Source organism: Clupea harengus, chromosome 12, assembly GCF_900700415.2.
Source record: "Clupea harengus chromosome 12, Ch_v2.0.2, whole genome shotgun sequence".
Classification (NCBI taxonomy): Eukaryota; Metazoa; Chordata; class Actinopteri; order Clupeiformes; family Clupeidae; genus Clupea; species Clupea harengus.
The window spans coordinates 672,630-692,813 of NC_045163.1; the positions used below are offsets into that span (position 1 = coordinate 672,630).

At 43.0% G+C, this 20,184-nt stretch overlaps 1 protein-coding gene across 2 annotated transcripts in view; it reads left to right on the forward strand.

Annotated features, from left to right (window-relative positions):
• The window catches only part of ric1 (RIC1 homolog, RAB6A GEF complex partner 1), a 44,363-nt gene extending 24,179 nt beyond the window's left edge, over window positions 1–20,184 (forward strand). The window contains exons 17-26 of one of the 2 annotated variants that reach the window (XM_031578337.2): window positions 1,165–1,303; window positions 1,488–1,604; window positions 9,894–10,625; window positions 11,079–11,237; window positions 11,392–11,564; window positions 12,678–12,973; window positions 13,253–13,447; window positions 13,571–13,748; window positions 14,038–14,226; window positions 15,900–20,184. In XM_031578337.2, coding sequence (XP_031434197.1) covers window positions 1,165–1,303; window positions 1,488–1,604; window positions 9,894–10,625; window positions 11,079–11,237; window positions 11,392–11,564; window positions 12,678–12,973; window positions 13,253–13,447; window positions 13,571–13,748; window positions 14,038–14,226; window positions 15,900–16,179 — 2,458 coding nt within the window. In that variant the 3' untranslated portion in view covers window positions 16,180–20,184. The remainder of the gene's footprint in view (window positions 1–1,164; window positions 1,304–1,487; window positions 1,605–9,893; window positions 10,626–11,078; window positions 11,238–11,391; window positions 11,565–12,677; window positions 12,974–13,252; window positions 13,448–13,570; window positions 13,749–14,037; window positions 14,227–15,899) is intronic. The other variant, XM_031578338.2, reaches the window with a different exon arrangement.

Below are 20,184 nucleotides of genomic sequence, written 5' to 3' on the forward strand. Positions count from 1 at the left end.
GCCGTGATGCAGCCATGCAGATCAGCCCATATAGGTCCAAAGTTCTGAAAGTTCTGTTTACAGTCCATGTTCTATTGCTTTCCATGTTCATGCAATTAGGCGTATTGGATATCACAGGTGTACTCAATGTTTCTGTTCACTCTTTTATTCCATCTCTATGCTGCATAATCTCATCATCTCCAATATAAGAAGTTGACTTCGCTCCCTCTCTCCCTCTATCTATCCTTTATCTTTCTCACTCTCCCTCTCTCACTCTATCTATCTTTTATCTTACTCTCTCTCTCACAACATCTCTTTTCACTTGTTTGATTTGTAGAGCTGAAACTCTATGATCTAAGACCCAAGGGTTTTATCCCATTGTTACATCACTGAAACCTTAGTGTCGCAGAGCTTCTCTTGCCCTATTGTTTGTTTGTTTGTTTATTTACCAGACCTCTGACGTCTTATAATCTACACCTCTGAGAAGTTACCACAATATAAAATCATATAAATTGTCTTGTCACATGTGTGCCACACTTACCGTAAATCCTCAAATAGTGGCCGGGGCTTTTATTTACTTAGGCTGCACAGCGCACCGGCCTGTATTTGGGGCAGGCTTGTATTAGGGGCAGGCCTTTATTTCTCACAGCTCTTCAGAATGTTCAAAAAAGTTCCGTTTATTTGAATGGGGCACCCCAACGTTAGCAGGTCTGTCATTTCTTGATATTCACCACTGCGAAAAGTTAATGACCGCTGTCATTGGCAATTCTAATTCACGTCTTTCATATCATTCCGCAAGAAGTTCGGTCATTTAACGTAGCGGAAAGTCATTGTAACTTGAAGTCAGCAAGTAATGGGTTGCTGCGCAACATCTGGAACGTTAAAGTTCTATTAGCCTGAAGAACATCTTTTTCTTAGCGGAAATCACGAAACGGCAACAAAATCATTAAAAAGAGGTATTTTGGAGGAATGTCTTCTATCGTTTAGGCAAGTAACTGTATAATAACAAATTCGCCTTTTAGGCTGAAACATTTGAATCTAATTGAATCCCGGTCTTTATTTGAGGATTTACGGTATATCATTTTCAACGATGGCTTTTTTGGACACACTGTACACTGTCAACTCAGTCAGTTCTCCAGTTTTCTTATCTCAAACACTGTTTCTAATCCTCCAACTCCCATGTAGTTCAACCCCCTCCACCTGTGTGGAGCTGCTTCAGGAGGTGTCCATGTCGCGCTACATCCCTCACCCGGGTCTGGTGGTGTCTGTCACACTGACCTCAGTGCGCACGGAGACGGGCATCACTCTCAAAGCCCCTCAGCAGGTGAGGCAGTCACTCCATCAGACACACTCTTTTATGTTCTTCATCAATCCTCTCACTTGTATACCCTGTTTAACTTAGATACATATATACTTGTATAGTCATACCTATACCTTTGCTCTTTCTGTCTGTTAGATACATATATACTTGTATACTCATACCTTTGCTCTTTCTGTCTGCCTGTCAGGCCTGCCTAGCAGAGAGCATCTTGTTGAATCTGGCAGGACAGCTCATTATGCTACAGAGAGACCGTTCAGGCCCACAGGTACGGGACAAGGACCCAACGCTCAGTCAAAAAAAGTTGGTAAGTATGGCATCATGGCAACCTCGTGTGGTCCTCGTAGGTGGGGTGTGTGGTCCTCGTAAGGGGGGGTGGGGGGGGGGGGGGGGGGGGGGGTGTGGTCCCAACAAATCACAGACACATTTGTCTTCAGCCTGGCCAATACAAAAAAACCATAACAACATTTAGCAGGTGTCCACAAGTCCATAAGACGGTTCAACCATCGAAAGCCCACCGTATGGATAGTTTTGTATTTGATCAGTTTTAGTCTTTTAGTAGTGTAGACTTCAGTTTCAAAACAGGATCCTTGCCTTACCATACTGCTGTGGCAGAACACTTTAAACAGCTTTTTAAACAGGCTGTTTTTATTTTCTCTAATTTCTGTCTTGTAATCTCCACTGCAGTATATCCTAATCTTTCATGTTTCCATATTTTCTTTCTTCCTACTGAGCTCAGCCCTAAGATCTCCAACACTTTCGTATTGTGCAATAGACATAAAAAGGGATTGAAATGCATTTTGTGAAATGTATACATAAGGGACAATATGAGCTTCTTTGAGGAAATGTACCTGGCATTTATTTACAATGTTTTGAGAAATATGCATGTATGTATAAAATGTAGGATTATTAGTTCAAGGCAAGAGTATGTTTTAAAGCAATATAAGAGCATGGACATTTCTAACAGAACAGAGGTATACACTTAAAATATTTTTAATGAAATTGAAATATAGCCACAATCAGTGATCATTTTTTTTTTTTTTTTTTTATCTTATTTTTTATTCAAGAAAGGTAGTACAGTACAAGATACGTTTAAGTACAATGTCTTGAATTGTTTTTCTCATTTCAAACAAATTCCTCCCACCCATACCACCCACATACTGAAAAAAACAAAACAACAATCAAAACAAAACAAAATTTTAACAAAATAAATAATAAATAAATAGATAAATAGAGGAGGAAAGGAAAAAGGTGGGGAAGAGGCACTCCACAGTTGACTTAAAGCACATGTCTCTGTTATGCAGGTTTGATAAGACAGCCAGGGCCCTATGGTCCTATGGGAGAGTGTTTAGCCTGTCGAAATATGAAATCAGCGGGTCCCATATTTTGTGGAAAGTTTTAATTGATCCTCTGGTGAACTACTTAATTTTCTCTAATTTCAGGAATAGCATCAGGTCACTGAGCCAAACAGAAACTTTTGGTGGGTTAGGTGATTTCTATTTTAGAACTATTCTTCTACGGGCCAGAAGGGAGGCGAAAGCAAAAGCGTTTTTATGATGTGTGGCCATTGTGATCTCATTAACAAACACTCCAAAGATGGCCATTTCTGCAGAGGGTTTCATTTTGGTACCAAATGCATCATTCAAAGTTTGCAAACAGATGACCAAAATTCCCTTAACTTAGGACAAGTCCAAAACATGTGGGCCATATCAGCTGGAGTAGTATTACAGCGCTCACACCTGTCATCAATGTCAGGGTAAATTTTGGATAGTTTGGATTTTGCGTAGCAGATTCTGTGAAAGATTTTGAACTGTATCAGACTGAGACGGGCCCAGGAAGACGTTCCATTTACTCTAGTCTGAGCACAGTTCCAGGCTGCATCAGATATTTCCATCCCAAGTTCTTCAGCCCATTTAACCTTAAGGTGGTCTAATGATATGTTTTGAAGGGAAGTTATTATGTTTGAGATGTTTGAGATCTGTGCCCTATGCTGCACAGGAGCCCTCAAAACTGTCTCAAGTCCTGAGTCTGCTGGTAAGGCAGGAAAGGTTGGACTATTGGTTTGAACAAAGTGACGGACCTGAAAGTATCTAAATAAATCTGACCGCTGTAGCTGAAACTTTTCAGAAAGAGCTGTGAAGGTGCCAAAAATACCATCTATGTAAAGGTTATAACATGTAGCAAGACCATCTCCGTGCCACTGGGTAAAGGTGTGATCCAGTCTGGCTGCGGGGAAAAGGTGATTATTACAAATAGGGCTGTACACTGAGAGCTCAGTAAGCTTGAATGCTTGTCTGAATTGTGCCCATATTTTAAGAGTGGAAGTTACTACAGGGCTTGAGGTGAACTTTGATGGTGAGAATGGTAATTTTGCCGTAATTAAGGCAGAGAGTGAGGTAGACAGACAGGAGTTCGCCTCAATTTTGCACCAATCCAGTTTTGGAACCTGATACCAGAATATTACTTTTTGTACATTGGATGCCCAGTAGTATTTCTTCATGTTGGGAAGTGCTAGGCCGCCCTAGTCCCTAGGTCTTTCCAAAAATTCTCTGCGGATTCTGGTTTTTTTACCAGCCCACAGAAATGAAGAGATTGATTTATCCAATGACTGAAAGAAGGCTTTAGACAGAAAAACTGGGAGACATTGAAACAGGTACAGAAATCTAGGTAAAACGTTCATCTTTATGCAATTAACTTAACAATTAGCTGCAAGAGATAAATAAAGCACAGACCATCTCTTCAAATCTGATTCCAATTTGTTCATGAGAACTCTGAAATTCTTTCCATAAAGGTCAGAGAAAACACGGGTGACATATATGCCTAAATACTTAAAGCCAGACTTTGACAGGCGGAAAGGAAGGTCATTGTCTGATATCTGAAGGGCTAGATTATTAATTGGAAAGCATTCACTTTTGGACAGATTTAACTTATAACCAGAGAAAAGCCCAAACTCATTCAAGATTACGTATGACTGATTTGGTAATGGGTTTCATACAATTTTTGTAATAAAACATCTAAACTCAAAAATCTCATCAGATGGGGGAGCCTGGAAAATAGGGATCCCTCCCTACACAATGAAACAAATGGCACTAACACAATAGACTGTTAGAGTTTACCTTCAATATTAACAGATGAAGCGATAACATTAGCCGCGCTGCTGTTGCTTGGTTGAGATTCATTAACGTTATCTTCACTCCATAGCGCTCAAAAACGCGACATTCCTGCAAAGTTATTGCATGCAGTATGGACAAATGTTTCGGAGTAATGGTAGTGTCCCCCCCCCCCTTTGAAGAAAGAGACGTTTTGCAAGCACTGCAAGTGGCCCTGTGGTCGTTTTTTTGCGTGAAATATAACCACACTTTTGAACGCCTCTGCCTAGACGCCATGTTGGCTGCAGTCTAAAACAAAACAAAGCTGCGTGCGCATGACCTACCTAAACTGCACTTACATCGATACCAGAATAAAAAAAAAAAAATCGAAAAACTAATAATTTTTTAAGTATTGATAGCGGAATCGAAAAGGATTTTGGCTAACGATTCCAAGGAATCGGTCCACTGGGAACCGGTTCTTAACCAGAACCGGTTCTCGATTCCCATCCCTAGTTCTGAACTTAATTGACAAAGGCTCTATAGTTAAAGCAAATAACAGAGGGCTGAGGGGACATCCTTGTCGTGTACCCCTTGACAGAGGGAAAAGTTGGGAGACTAACTTATTTGTTATTACTGATGCTTTTGGAGAGGTATATAAAAGGTGGATCCAAGAAATAAATGTACGGCCAAACCCAAATTTCTCTAGTACAGCAAATAGGTAACCCCACTCAATTCTGTCAAATGCTTTCTCAGCATCCAGAGAGACCACCACTTCTGGTACCCCCCTAGAAGCAGGAGAGTGCAAAACATTGAGGAGTTTGCGGATATTTGTGAAGGAGTGAAGGCCCCTCATAAATCCAGTTTGGTCAATTGAGATGACCTGGGATACTACATTATCTAGTCTTGAGGCAAGAAGTTTAGCCAGAATCTTCACATCTGCATTTAATAAAGAAATAGGCCGATACGACCCACACTCAAGTGGGTCCTTGCCTGGTTTTAAAATAAGTGAAATGGATGCCTCCGTCGAACTCAGTGGTAGATTTTTCTGGCTAAAAGAGTGATTAAACATTTCAAGGAGAATGAGAGCAAGCTGAGTAGAGAATTTTTTTGTAGAATTCCATCGGGCCCACAAATTTTACCAGTTTGCATTTGCTTGATGGAATCAACAATTTCCTGCAGCAGTATAGGCTTATCAAGATTGTCTTTAACATTCCTGTCTATCCTTGGAATATCTAAGTTTTCTAAAAAAAAATTGTCATGTTTGAGATATCATGTGGAAATGCTGATGTATATAAGTCTGAGTAAAATTTTTGAAACGTATTATTAATTTCCAATGGATCTATGGTCAATAACTGTGAAGTATTACGAATCTGTGGAATCAGACGAGATGCAGATCTGCATTTCAGCTGGTAGGCCAGAAGATGGCCTGCTTTTTCTCCATGCTCATAATAGTGACCTTTTGACCACAAGTGGTGCTTCTCAGTTCTTTCTGTTGATAATAAATCATATTGAGTTTTCAGTGCAATCCTCTCTTTACGTAATTCTGTAGTTGGGGTGGTGGAATACTGCTGATCTGTGTTTCTAATTGATGTAATAAGTTGTTGCTCTTTCTGCTTTCTCTCTTTATTGCGTGAAATGGTGTATGATATAATCTCGCCTCTTATGACGACTTTCAGTGTCTCCCATAAATTAGATGGGGATATTGAGTCTGACTTATTAAATGTCAAAAACTCATCTATTGCCTTAGATATGAGTTTGCAAAACTGATTGTCTGCCAGCAGGGTTGTGTTTAATCTACAGGCATTACGCTGTGATAAGTTTTGAGAAAATGAAAGATCAAGAGTCACTGGTGCATGATCAAACTCCACAATTGCAGTGTACTCTGTTTTCTTTACGGCAGGAAGAAATGTTTTGTCAATTAAAAAATAATCTATTCTACTGTATGTATGGTGAACGTGTGAGAAATAAGAAAATTCCTTTTTATGCGGATAGAAAAATCTCCAAGACATCTGGTTTTATCCATGAATTCAAAAAGAACTTGTGACATTTTGGAGCGTGCTAGTTTTAGGACTGGAGCGGCCTATAGCTGGGTCTGTCACAGTATTCAAATCCCCAGCAAAAATGAGCCTATGTGAGTTTAGATTTGGTATGAGAGAAGTACGTTTATTAATAAAGCTAACATCATCCCAATTTGGTGCGTATACGCTAACAAGTACGACTGGAGTGTTGAAGAGAGACCCTGATAATATTACAAACCGTCCTTGAGGATCTGAGATCGTTTGGGATGGAGTAAACGATATCTTTTTATGGATTAGTATTGCTGCCCCCCGTGCTTTAGTGTTAAAGTTAGAATGGAAACTCTGTCCAACCCAGTTCTTTCTATGCCTAAATGTATCTGCTATATTCAGATGTGTTTCTTGTAAAAATACTATTTCTGCTTTTAACCTTTTTAGGTGGGAAAATATTCCTGCTCTTTTATTCGGCCCATTCATACCCTTTACATTCCAAGTTACAAAACGAGTGGGTGTTACACCTACTTCAGACCTTGCATTACTTATATTGTCAGACATCTTGTGTTAAGAAGAAAAAGGAAAATGAGAGAAAGTGTGCCCCATACCATTTTTCAGAACCCTCCAAAATCATAAGCATCATACAAAACTTATTAAACCCCATTCAGTGCAAAATAAAACGACAGTTGGGTCAGTAATTATTGCCATCCCAACCTCGAACAAAACACACAACTTGCCTATGCCTGCCTCATGAACATAGGCAGACTGCAGGCCCCCTCCTAAGCTAGGCTCGTCCTCTGAACACTGACGAACCGTAGCCCTATAGTGCTTCAGTTTCCAATGGTCCATCTTCACGTTACCCTCCCCACGTAGCTCCCCTTTATGCTAAATAAGTAAACGCAGGCAGTCAACATTCCGACTCAGCGCAAGTGAATTAGCCTATTCAACAAGTACACTTAAACAACTAGTTAAGTAACAACATTCGAGCAAAGATTGAACTTGTTAAGTGATAGAATACTGAGATGACTTTACAACATAATAAATACCCTCTAATTACAACATCACTCCGTAAATTGGCATATGCATAACACACATTATGTAACTTACCGATCTCCATTCTATTTCACCCATATAGTGAGACCAACTTAGCCTAATCACCATCATTTTGGTACCCATGTCCATCTGTCTGTGTGTGAGTGGCAACTCGGCGGTCATAGAACTTTTTCGCTTCTTCAGGTGAAGAAAAGATGATTGCTTGTCAAATTCAACTCGAAGTCGTGCAGGGTGGAGCAAGTTGAATCGCACATTCTTCTTGTACAATACAAGAGATGTTTGATATCCTTAAATATTGCGCGTTTTCTCGCCAATGCTGCTGACAAGTCTGGGTATATCCTCAGCGGAGTGCCTTGGAACTTCATGTCGTTCGCCCGAGCCCACCGCAATGCCTTTTCCTTCTCCTGAAACCGGTGAAAGCAAACCACAAACGGCCGGGGTGGCCGTTCTTCTTTGGGCTTTTGGCCAAGAGAGCGATGTGCTCGTTCCAGTTCAGGTGGTTTGTCGAAAACTCCTGGCATCACCTCCATTAGCATGTTGGATACAAACTTCACTGTAGGCCGACCTCTCTCGATGTCCTCCGGAACATTTAAGATCCTAAGATTAGCCCGTTTAGAGCGATTTTCAAGGTCATCCAATTTGTCAAATAGGCTCGCATCTTTTTTTCCGCAACGTTTAATGCAGTGAAATTGTCACCTGCAAGAGCTTCAGTTGCATTTAGCCTGGAAGTCTGGAAGTGTGTTACAGTCTCATTCAAAGTGTTCACAGAGGCTTGGAGAGGGGCAATATACTCTTGAATTAAGGCAGAAATGTCCTCTTTCAGCGAAGTTCGTTGTTTTCCCAGTTCAGCAACTAGTTCACTAATGGAAACTTCGTTTGGAGTTATTGTTTCCTCACTAGCATGACTAGCCATGGCGTCATTTGCTAGCAACAGTGGTTCTTGGCGTAGCCGTGGACGAAGATCTTTGCTTGCTCATATTTTCGGTATATTCGGACAATATGCTGTATATATCTTCTCAATAGAAATGTAATGTTTTGTAAATTAAATTTGACGATCAAAAGTGGCCTTAGTGGCCTCATGGTCCAACCGGAAGCCCCCCAGTGCTCATTTCTAACAGGACAGGGGTATACACTATCATGAGTTTAGATATAGCCACAAGCAGTGATCATTTCTAACAGGACAGGGGTATACACTATCATGAGTTTAAATATAGCCACAAGCAGTGATCATTTCTAACAGGACAGGGGTATACACTATCATGAGTTTAAATATAGCCACAAGCAGTGATCATTTCTAACAGGACAGGGGTATACACTATCATGAGTTTAAATATAGCCACAAGCAGTGATCATTTCTAACAGGACGGGTATACACTATCATGAGTTTAAATATAGCCACAAGCAGTGATAATTGGGGTCCAAGCTAATGTGTGAACTGGCCCAAGTAGTGAAAGGTTGAATGATGATGATGATGGCCGCTTAAACAGGTGAAAGAGGACCAGTTGAATTGTGTAAATGTTACGTGATGATTTAAAGACAAAATACATTTTGAAGATAGACCAAACCATGTCAGAGGAACAGGGGGAAACATGTTGTAGGTTGCTGTAGTGACATCTTGTGGCTGCTTTATTTATTTCAGATTCAGATTATATTATGTATATTTTGTAGCCTACGTAGTGGTACCATGGTTATACCTGAGTGAGTTTCCATCTAAGGAAATTGCATTTTTCTTTAATAAATATCATAATGAATAAGTTGTTGATGCTGTAGTGTTTGGACACAGGCATATTTATTTATATTTTACAAATTCATGTGATTTGGGATACTGGGCTCTGTAAAGTGCCTTGAGACAATTGTATTGTTATGGCGCTATATAAATAGAATTGAACTGAATTGAATTTAAATAATGGTCTCCGTTCCAAAAATAAAAAAGCTAAAGATATGCCTCAAGCAAACTTCCAGTAATAATAATAGTTGTATCTCTCTCGTTAGCTAGCTAGTTCGCTATCTGGGGGGAGGGAGGGGGTGTCCAAGTTCTGTAGAACGGGTTGGGGGTGCCCTGCTTGCATGGATGCTTTCTTTTTGTTGCATTTAGTCCAGTCAGAGGATAGGCTTTTTCTTTTATTGGTGCTTTCAGTCAGTCTTTCAGAGGTTATTCAAGGGTTTTGGGGCATAATTGTATTGCTTTTATACGTCTTATATGTTTTTATTATATCTTTTAATAAAAAATAAAACCTCTTATTCTAATATTCTTGTTTATTTTACTGTCAATTGATTCACCTGGACTAGAAAGCACTTTGGAACTACTCCTGTTTGCTATAGAAATCAACCTGACTTGACTTGACTGAAGTGTTATTCACTTCATGCTGAATCATTTGAGTGTGTTCAGTCTGAAGTATAACTACTCCACTTGTGTCTGCCCCCCCCCCCCCCCCCCCCCCCCAGTTACCCTTCTGCCCCCCAGTGGTGCTGGCCCAGTGTGTGGAGAACGTGTGGACGACGTGCCGCAGCAGCCGGAAGAAGCGCCACCTGCTGGAGGCTCTGTGGTTGTGGTGTGGCGAGGCGGGGATGAAGGTGTGGCTGCCCCTCTTCCCACGCGATCACCGCAAGCCCCACTCCTTCCTGTCCCGCCGCATCATGCTGCCCTTCCACATCAACATCTACCCCCTGGCTGTGCTGTTCGAGGACGCTCTGGTGCTGGGCGCCACCAATGAGACCGTGCTCTACGACAGTGTAGGAGGAGGGGCCTCTCCCGTCACCGAGCCCCTGGAGGCCCTCTTCCCCTTCTGCACCGTGGAGCGCACCACGCACATCTACCTGCACCACATCCTGAGGCAGCTGCTGGTGCGCAACCTGGGCGAGCAGGCGCTCATGCTGGCGCAGTCGTGCGCCGCTCTGCCCTACTTCCCCCACGTCCTGGAGCTCATGGTGCACGTGGTGCTGGAGGAGGAGGCCACCTCTCGGGAGCCCATCCCAGACCCGCTGCTTCCCACTGTGGCCAAGTTCATCACAGAGTTCCCCTTCTTCCTGCAGACCATTGTGCACTGTGCACGGAAGACGGAGTATGCACTCTGGAACTATCTCTTTGCTGCCGTGGGTAACCCTAAAGACCTCTTCGAGGAGTGCCTCATGGCTCAGGACCTGGACACAGCCGCGTCCTACCTTATCATCCTTCAAGTAAGCGTTCTGTTTGAGGAAGATGTGGAGCTGCTGATGGGAGTTGAGTCATTGTTGTAAATCAAGTCTGCTGAATAGAAGTGTTGTCCCAAACACATAATCTGGCGATGTAGATGAATGTGTTTGATAATGGCTGACGATGTAGATGAATGTGTTTGTAGATGAATGTGTTTGATAATGGCTGGCGATGTAAATGAATGTGTTTGATAATGACTGGCGATGTAGATGAATGTGTTTGATAATGGCTGGCGATGTAAATGAATGTGTTTGATAATGGCTGGCGATGTAGATGAATGTGTTTGATAATGACTGGCGATGTAGATGAATGTGTTTGATAATGGCTGACGATGTAGATGAATGTGTTTGATAATGGCTGGCGATGTAGATGAATGTGTTTTGATAATGGCTGGCGATGTAGATGAATGTGTTTGATAATGGCTGCTTTGCCTCTAGAATATGGAAGTTCCAGCCGTGAGCCGCCAACACGCCACGCTACTCTTCAACACGGCGCTGGAGCAGGGCAAATGGGACCTGTGCCGTCACATGATTCGCTTCCTCAAGGCGATTGGTTCAGGAGAAGCTGAGACTCCACCCACTACACCAACCATACAGGTATGTTGTCTTTGCGGGTTTTCTTGCCACCTGTGTTTTTCTTATTGCAGGTCATCAGATCAATTTACATTTGTACTAAGCATATGTTGTTTTCTTGCTGTTGTTATTGTTTTCTGAGTGTTCTGTGAAGCGCTTCAGGTTGTTGTTTTTCTAGGTGCTGACCCACCTGAGCCCCATGTTGTCTGTTCAGGAGCCCAGCTCAACAGGTGGCTTTGAGTTCTTCCGGAACCGAAGCATTAGCCTCTCCCAGTCAGCCGACAGCATCACGGCTGGGAAGTTCAGCCTGCAGAAGACCTTCAGCATGCCCTCGGGCCCCTCAACCAAAGGGTACATCAGTAATCACACACACACACACACACACACACACACACACACACACAGACACAGACACACACACACACGCACGCACACACACACATACAGACACACACACATACTGCTTCACCATGCCCTCGGGCCCCTCAACCAAAGGGTACATCAGTGATCACACACACACACACCCACACACACACACACCCACACACATACACACACACACACACACACACACACACTGCTTCAGCATGCTCTCGGGGCCCTCAACCAAAGGGTACATCAGTGATGTCTGACTGGCATAATGACTCTCTCATTCTTCTCTGCCTCTCCTCTCTGGGTTAACCCCTCATCCTCCAATACTCAGCGATGGTGATCACATGATCAGTTTAGCCATGGCCATTTGTAGACAATTTTATATATATTTTTATTTTTATTTTTATTTTTTTAAACATAAAAACACAATGAGACAAACATGTATGAGAACAACAACAAACAGTTGACAGAACACAACAGGGGATGGGGGAAGGGTGCAAGGATGACACCTTAAGACAGCAGACTATTGCATAGACATGACATTAAGCAGAAATAAGTTAGTGACTTACAAACATGAGACAGGAGAGCCTATGAATACCCCAGCAGAGAAGCTGCGCGCTCCATGCTCAGCAATTCCTTATAGTCCCTCAGCCATGATTCCTTAGTGAAGCAAGCTGGTTTGCGTTCCTTCCAATTTAGGAGGATGACTCTCTTTGTGGCCAAACAGCCCAATGTCCAGAGCTGAACAGCAGTCCTTCCAACAACATTGTCCGGCTTAAGGCCCAGTAGGCATATGTTGGAACCAACTTGAAGGTTTACATTTAAAGACTCAGAAAAAAATGCTATTACCTCCGACCAGAGTGTTTTTACAGCTGGGCATTCCCAAAGCAGGTGTAATTTGTAGACAATTAAAGCCAACATGCAGAATGACTTCTTAGGTTCTCACCACTGCTGCCTAGATATGTTTAAGTGCCCAAAGTTATTAGTATTTTCTTAATGATGAATGAATGAATGCTTGACTGTGTCCCCCATGTTATTAGTATTTTCTTAATGATGAATGAATGAATGCTTGCCTGTGTTCCCCATGTGCAGGGCAGAGCGTTGGCACAAGGAGGGTGACTGTGCAGAGAACATGTACATTGACATGATGCTGTGGCGGCACGCACGCCACCTTCTGGAGCAGGTGCGGCTCAGGGAGCTGGGCTCCTTCTCGGCACAGTTGGGCTTTGAGCTGATTGGCTGGCTGTGCCGCGAGCGCACCCGAGTGGCCCGTGTGGATGACTTTGTCACTGCACTCAAGCGCTTACACAGCGACTTCCTTTGGCCCTTCCCCGTCATCCCCGCCTGTGCACTCAACTCTCCACTCAAGAATGGACGCTGCCGGACAGGTGTGTGTGGACAAATGTGTGGCTTTGTTGTCATTTGATGTGTTACATTTGTAGTATTAGTGTGTGTGCGCGTGTGTGTGTGCGCGTGCGCGTGCGTGTGTCACCTTTACCCTTAATGTACAATATTGACTGAGACTTTCTCTACAATTTAATACTTCCTCTAAGCCAAATTCAGATTTAGCCATGATATGTACTTATTTATCAAATCCAAATAAAGAAGTAAAATGTGTGTGTGTGTGTGTGTGTGTGTGTGTGTGTGTGTGTGTGTGTTCCCCTCAGTATTAAGCACACATCTGCTAAAGTCTCAGTCAGCTGACAGCCTGCTGAATAGCACCATGGAAGCGGCTCTGCCTGCAGCTGTTCCCACCAACCACAGCTGGCTGGACGGACTGGGGGCCAAAGACATGGACTTGGCCTCCTCCCATGGAGTCCCTGAAACCCAGGAGGCTTTCTTGTCACCACTCATCAACAAAGGTACGAACAGGTCGCCTTATTCTCCCTGTCACCTATAACTCACATAAGTATATATATATATAACTCTGGTTTATAACTCACATAAGTATATATATATATAACTCTGGTTGTTTCCCTCTGAAGTTGAGGAGTGCAGTATTGGCTCCGCCACTGATCTGACAGAGACCAGTTCCGTGGTGGATGGTGATTGGACCATGGTTGATGAGAACTTCACAACCTTGTGTCTGAGCCAGTCAGAGCTGGAACACATCTCCATGGAGCTGGCCAATAAGGGTCCTCATAAGTCCCAGGTGCAGCTCAGGTGAGATTGGATACTCTACTTCCATCAGTCTGAGACGGACTGTTTCAGTTTGTTTTAGAAGTATTGTATTTCTCTCTCTTACTCTCTTACCATTAGAAGTTTAGAATCATCAACAAAAACGTTTTCCAGGATAACTCATATTTGTGTCCATAAAATAAGGTGCAAATGACAAGGTTAGAAATGATGAGTTCTCCTTGAAATAACAATCTTGTGCTTGAAACTTTGCTTTCTTCAGTAATTTCTATTGTGGCGTGTGTACGAGTGCTAATGCCAGTGATGATTGCTCCAGATATCTGCTTCACGTATTCCTGGAGGCCGGCTGTCTGGAGTGGTGTGTGATCATTGGACTGATTCTGAGGGACAGCAGCATCATCAAGCAGGTGGTCAGCTTCCTGGACTGTCCTGATGTCCCGCAGGAGACTGTTCTCAGCATCCGGAGTGGCCTCCTGGCAGTGGACGCTTGGGCCTCATCTGACTGGTCAGCCTTCACGCACCTAGACATCTTCTCTGTCCTACTCACCCACACAGATATCAAGTTCAAAGCAGTCACGTGCAAGCATACATGACTAGTGAATTTGTATTCCTTTAATGTTTCATTTATGGACCACAACTGACTGACTGTCTCTGCCATTGCTGTCTCTTTCTGCCCCTAGTCAGTTTAAAGTTCCACCTTGGGTTAGTAAGGAGGGTCTGCAGCTCAAGGTTCCACTTCAGATGGGGCGTGACACGACAGAATCAGTCCAAGTGTTCATGCCAAAACATGGGAATTTGTAATGATGGCGTGTGACCAACACAATTTTGTATTTTGTTGTGAAGACATTCCTTAGTATATTATCTATCACCAACTGTTGTATAGTAGAACAACCTACAAACATGGCTGATAAATGTGTCTGCAAGGACAAAATATTTTCACACAGTGTCCATTTTCACATCATGTTTGGTCTAGCCATTTACCTCTTCAAGAGCTCCTCATGAATATTGACTCTGAAGAAAAATAAGATTTTAGCCAACAGGAGAGTTATTAGATACATCTAAATGCTAACGCAATCAGTCATTTTCTTACGACTGACACTTTCGGCTTGGAAAACATGTCGTCAGGTGTCCAACCATTTCGACCCTGAACCACAACGTCCTCTAGTTGGTGGGTGGCCAGTGACTGCCCATCTTCTCCTGGCTTCCAGCTCGACTCCTCCTGCCTGTTCCAGAGCCAAGTTCCCAAGTCCACCCTCATCTCCCACGTTTGTGCCAGCTGCCAGAGGCTGCTCCTGGTCTTGGAGGAGGGTGGCTGCTCTGGATCTGGATGGATGGGTCTGGTCTCACATGGGGCTGGTCTCACATGGGGCTGGTCTCACATGGGGCTGGTCTCACATGGGTCTGGTCTCACATGGGTCTGGTCTCACATGGGGCTGGTCTCACATGGGTCTGGTCTCACATGGGTCTGGTCTCACATGGGTCTGGTCTCACATGGGTCTGGTCTCACATGGGTCTGGTCTCACATGGGTCTGGTCTCACATGGGGCTGGTCTCACATGGGTCTGACGCTTTTTCCATCTCTCCTGCTCCAAGATGTCAGCCAGTGACCTTCTCATGATGCCATCATTTGTCTACCTGTGCAGATCTGTGGGGGTGGAGAGTGTTCTGCACTGATCGGGGCAGGGAAGTGGTGCACAAGTGCTCCAGTCTCCAAAGCTCAGGCCACATGATTTCCAAGGCCACATGATCTCCAAGGCCACATGATCTCCAAGGTCTTTGGGGTCAGAGAATGAGAGCAAAGCTAAGAGGATATCCCCCCACCCCACGCCACAGTGATTTGCCATGTTCACTGCATCACCTCAGAAGATGTTTAACCAAATTCCATTGTTAATACGCCATTCAATGTCACATGGCCTCCCGCAACCCGGGACTCAAGCCTGATTACTTTCCAACTCATGCAACTGGACATTATTTTCACTGAAACAACTTTTCAACTATTTTTTGACTAACTGGACTTCCTTTGTCGTGCCACGCCCCATACGTAAATGCTTTGGGACAAGTACCCCAACTTTAGTGACCTTGTGACCAAGTCTTTAGTATGTTTTATAGTATGACTGATGTATGTGATGCTTGTTAACATGTGTGTTCAGCAGTAACGTGTCCTGGTCCTCCTTCACAGTTTGGGGTACAAGCCCTTCTTGAAGCTGATCCGGCCCCAGCTGGAGAAGCTCCTGGAGAGTGAGGTGGAGCCAGTCGACCCAGAGTCCTTTCAGCCTGCTAGCGTGACCAAGCTGCTGGAGCCGGCCGTCCCCAGGATGGAGGAGCGGGGCGGGCCGGTGCCTCTGGGGCTCACCCTGGCCCTGGAAGCTCCTGGATCAGGACCTCTAGAAGATGGACCCGAGGAGGAGCAGAAGGAGCGCAGCCCAGAGGAGGGCACATATGATTGCACCCTCTCTTGACCCACAGCATGTCAGCGCTCACCCCTGACACAGCCAGGCAGGTGTGGGGCCCAGGGGAGACAAGCAGAAGGTGTCAGACCTAGATATGGAGCCTTACACACCAGGACTCCCATCAATACTCTTTGCTATTATTAAGTGTTTCATTGTTTTTCTGCTTTAAGGCTTTTATGTGCTGGGAGAGTGTCCATGTGTTTGTGGTCTGTCTGTGTGACAGGTGTCTTTATCTAAGAGTGCATGTGTGATTTTGTGTGCTTTGGAATAGGATGTCTTTGTGTTCTCTGACTCTGTGTCGCTCATATTAGAGCGCCCCCTATAGTTTCAGTACACTCATTACACTTGTGGTGTTACAGGCTTTGATCACCACACACATACACCCTTTACCACAATTGAGATGCATACAGAACTTACTAAACTTATTTGGTGAGAAATTGACTAGACAAAGATCTCTGCTGTTTTTCAAATTATGTTTTGCACAGTGACATCCTTATTTGAAATTAAGTTTTGCAGAGATAATGTGTTGAAGCCCAAGCTTTCTACCAAAATAGAAATATTTCTTGTTTATTGTTTATTTCTTGTTTTATTATATACAGACTTAAGGCCCAGGCAAACCAACACATAGCATATGCATCGCGTCCTAATATTGCAATCCAGTTTGTCTGAATGACCAAGGACTAAGGACTCTAATGCTGTGTGTGTGTGCGTGTGTGTGTGTGCGTGTGTGTGCGTGTGTGTGCGTGCGTGCGTGTGTGTGTGTGTGTGTGTGTGTGTGTGTGTGTGTGTGTGTGTGTGTGTGTGTGTGTGTGTGTGTTGGGGTGGTGGTAATTATGGTTTCCAGTTCCATGTAGAGCAGATTCCCCAGACCCAATAGTGTGTGACCCAATATCACCAATATCCCAATTGATCTTTGAAAGGGATAAGAGACACATGCAGTCAAAGACACACTAGATCACGGCTCAGTCTGGCCTCCTAGCAGTCAAAGACACACTAGATCACGGCTCAGTCTGGCCTCCTAGCAGTCAAAGACACACTAGATCACGGCTCAGTCTGGCCTCCTAGCAGTCAAAGACACACTAGATCACGGCTCAGTCTGGCCTCCTAGCAGTCAAAGACACACTAGATCACGGCTCAGTCTGGCCTCCTAGCAGTCAAAGACACACTAGATCACGGCTCAGTCTGGCCTCCTAGCAGTCAAAGACACACTAGATCACGGCTCAGTCTGGCCTCCTAGCAGTCAAAGACACACTAGATCACGGCTCAGTCTGGCCTCCTGGCAGTCAAAGACACACTAGATCACGGCTCAGTCTGGCCTCCTGGCCATCACTATAGAAATGAGCAATGCTGGTTCAGTTGCTCATTCATAATTATTCATGTTCGGAATCATCCAAATGATCTTAAAAAGGTCCTGGCAATGCAACACAGATACACCCTTATTCTTTTCCATCTTGGTGTGCAATTTACTGCCAGGAATGTCTAGCTGTATAAAACATTCCATTATGTATTATTCATCTTTGTGTTTTCATTTTGGATGCTTGTACAAAAAAACACACGTTTGTTGCTCCTAGGGACATGAGGTCCAAATGCTCTGCCTGATTGGGGCACATATTTGTGTCAGTGTTATTCCACACTCAGAGGTTGGTCCTGTTTTAGAACAGCATCATCAAGCAGCTGAAGATGGGACTAGCCAGCCACAGCTAATACAAAGGCACTGATTTCTGTGTCAAGTATTATTGGCCTCAAATGTAATGACAGAACTTCATGGTATTGACCCTCTCAGTCTACAACCATGCATACAAAACCTCTGGGATCAGATGCCGTGTAGTTTAATCAGGATGGGTCTGACTCGTTTACAAGTGGGTGTTGCCTTAAATCATCTTCAATCTTGTGAATCTAGTATCAGTTCCACAGCACTGACAAAACACTATTCCTGTGATCTAAATCACTCTTTATACACCCTTTTGAAGTCTCTAGCTAGACTTAAGGTCAGTTTTGGATTAGAATGAGAGAAATCGCTCTTTGAGCCAGACTTCAGCAAGTCGCTACATGTCATGTTGATTGCAAAGTAAAGTTTTATTTGAGTATTACTTTTCTTTTAATTCTAATCTTCATTGAAATGAACATGTGACGGCATCCATCGCTAAAGTAATGTGGATCACAGGAATAGTGTAGAAGTGGTGGCGATCGTGATCACATGCCAGTTTAGTTCCACAGGATTTGTGTGTGTGTGTGTGGGCGGAGAGTGAGAATGAAATGGCTAATCCACTGACATCCAAGACTGGTCTGTAGTACTTGAACAGAAGTAGTGGTTTAGGATTTAAGACTCGGCTGCTGTTTGAATGGGTGCAAATAGGAAACTACTTTTAGTTTTAGTGTGATTTTGAAAGCAGAAATCTGATATTAAAATATCAATCAAAAATGATCCATAAGCAACTATACAATGTATACATTTAAAACGCAAACACAAAGTGTGAGGTAAGCAATTGAATAACAAATGTACTAATTGTTTTGACACAACTACAGACTTCTGGCAGTAAAACCCATGACATGAGACCAGGTCAGACTCTTAACCCGTGGACCAGTGGTCCTCATTCAGTCACTGAACAACAAGAAACTGACCATTATTTAATCTGCTATTGTTTTACCTACATACCACTGCATTAACCAGTCATTGAACCACTCTTCAATCGAGAGTGCATATATGCAGCAATATTATATTTATTTTTGGTCGTGCAGAATATCGAAACTTTTTTTCTTGACCATCTTTTTTAGAGGTATTTACTTTCTCATTGCTTTGATAATTTATGCTAAACGCTTTTGTACACTCTGTGTATTACAGGGAACTGGAACTATGAATTTATGATCTAAAGTATGTACATAAAGTATGTAAAGTATGCCTAAAGTCTAAAGTTAATGTGCAGTGTTTTTAATTTTAGGTTCATAATTATTCTTTAAGATAATCATGGTCCTAGCATTGGCAAAAGTGAAACTAGAAAGCATTGTAGCCCAAATCCTGCTCAGACAGAAGACACAGCCCATTGGAATTACGAATACATGGAGTGAACTCAGTATCAGTATTATAATATTTTTTGTGCAATGCAATTATTTCAGTCGATCATTTGCATATTTAGTCATTTTGATCATTTCTCTTACATGTTCCCCAAACGGACCCCACTAGCGCACCTTTAAAATCAAGCAGTTTTTTTTTTCTTTATTATTAACTTTTTCATCTTTGTTTTGCCTACAAAAAACTGAGCGTGGAATCTGAGTGGTCTTTTAGCTTGTGTTCTTTCTCCCTGGTGAACCTCGGAGGTTGACTGAGCCCCACTGGCTCCTGCTACCTACTATGTCAAACAGACTTTTCATGCAAGTCACTGAAACCAAAGAGTGTGTGCATTGCATAGTATTAAAACGATGTGTTAGCATTAAAAGTACATTCGACTCCCACCAAAATGAGCCGGCCCTTTCCTCAGTCTCACACATCTCTCCCTCCTGGTTCTATTTCTCCTCAGTACACAGATGAACAAAATTGTATTTGTGAAGAAACCATTTTCTAAAGAGTTATTTGTGGTAAGAAAATGTGTATATTTACTTCCTGTTTGTAACGTTCTTTGAATCCAAATTGTGAGGTGAGGATGTGGTTGAGGTGTTGTGTTGTGCTCCTGCTCAAGCTTAAAGGTGTGCGTGATGAGAACAGTTAGGTATTTCTCTTTGGCGCAGACATGTTCTCTGAGACAGAAGGCCGTTCTTGCAGCAGTATAGAAATGCAGGTCTCTTGTACAGGTTTTTTTTCTACTCACTTTAGTTTTCTATTTTCTGTATATAAAGAATAAATTATTTTTTAAAACAGTTCTTACTGCTTTGTCTAATGTATGGAAGAAAACTGTTACCTTTTTGAGCATAAAAAATGGTGTCTATGCATACACCAGAGCCTCTCCTCTGCGCAGCAGTTTCTTCAACTGGGCACAAATGTCTTAAACTTTACTAAAATCAATAAAGACGATAAAGTGA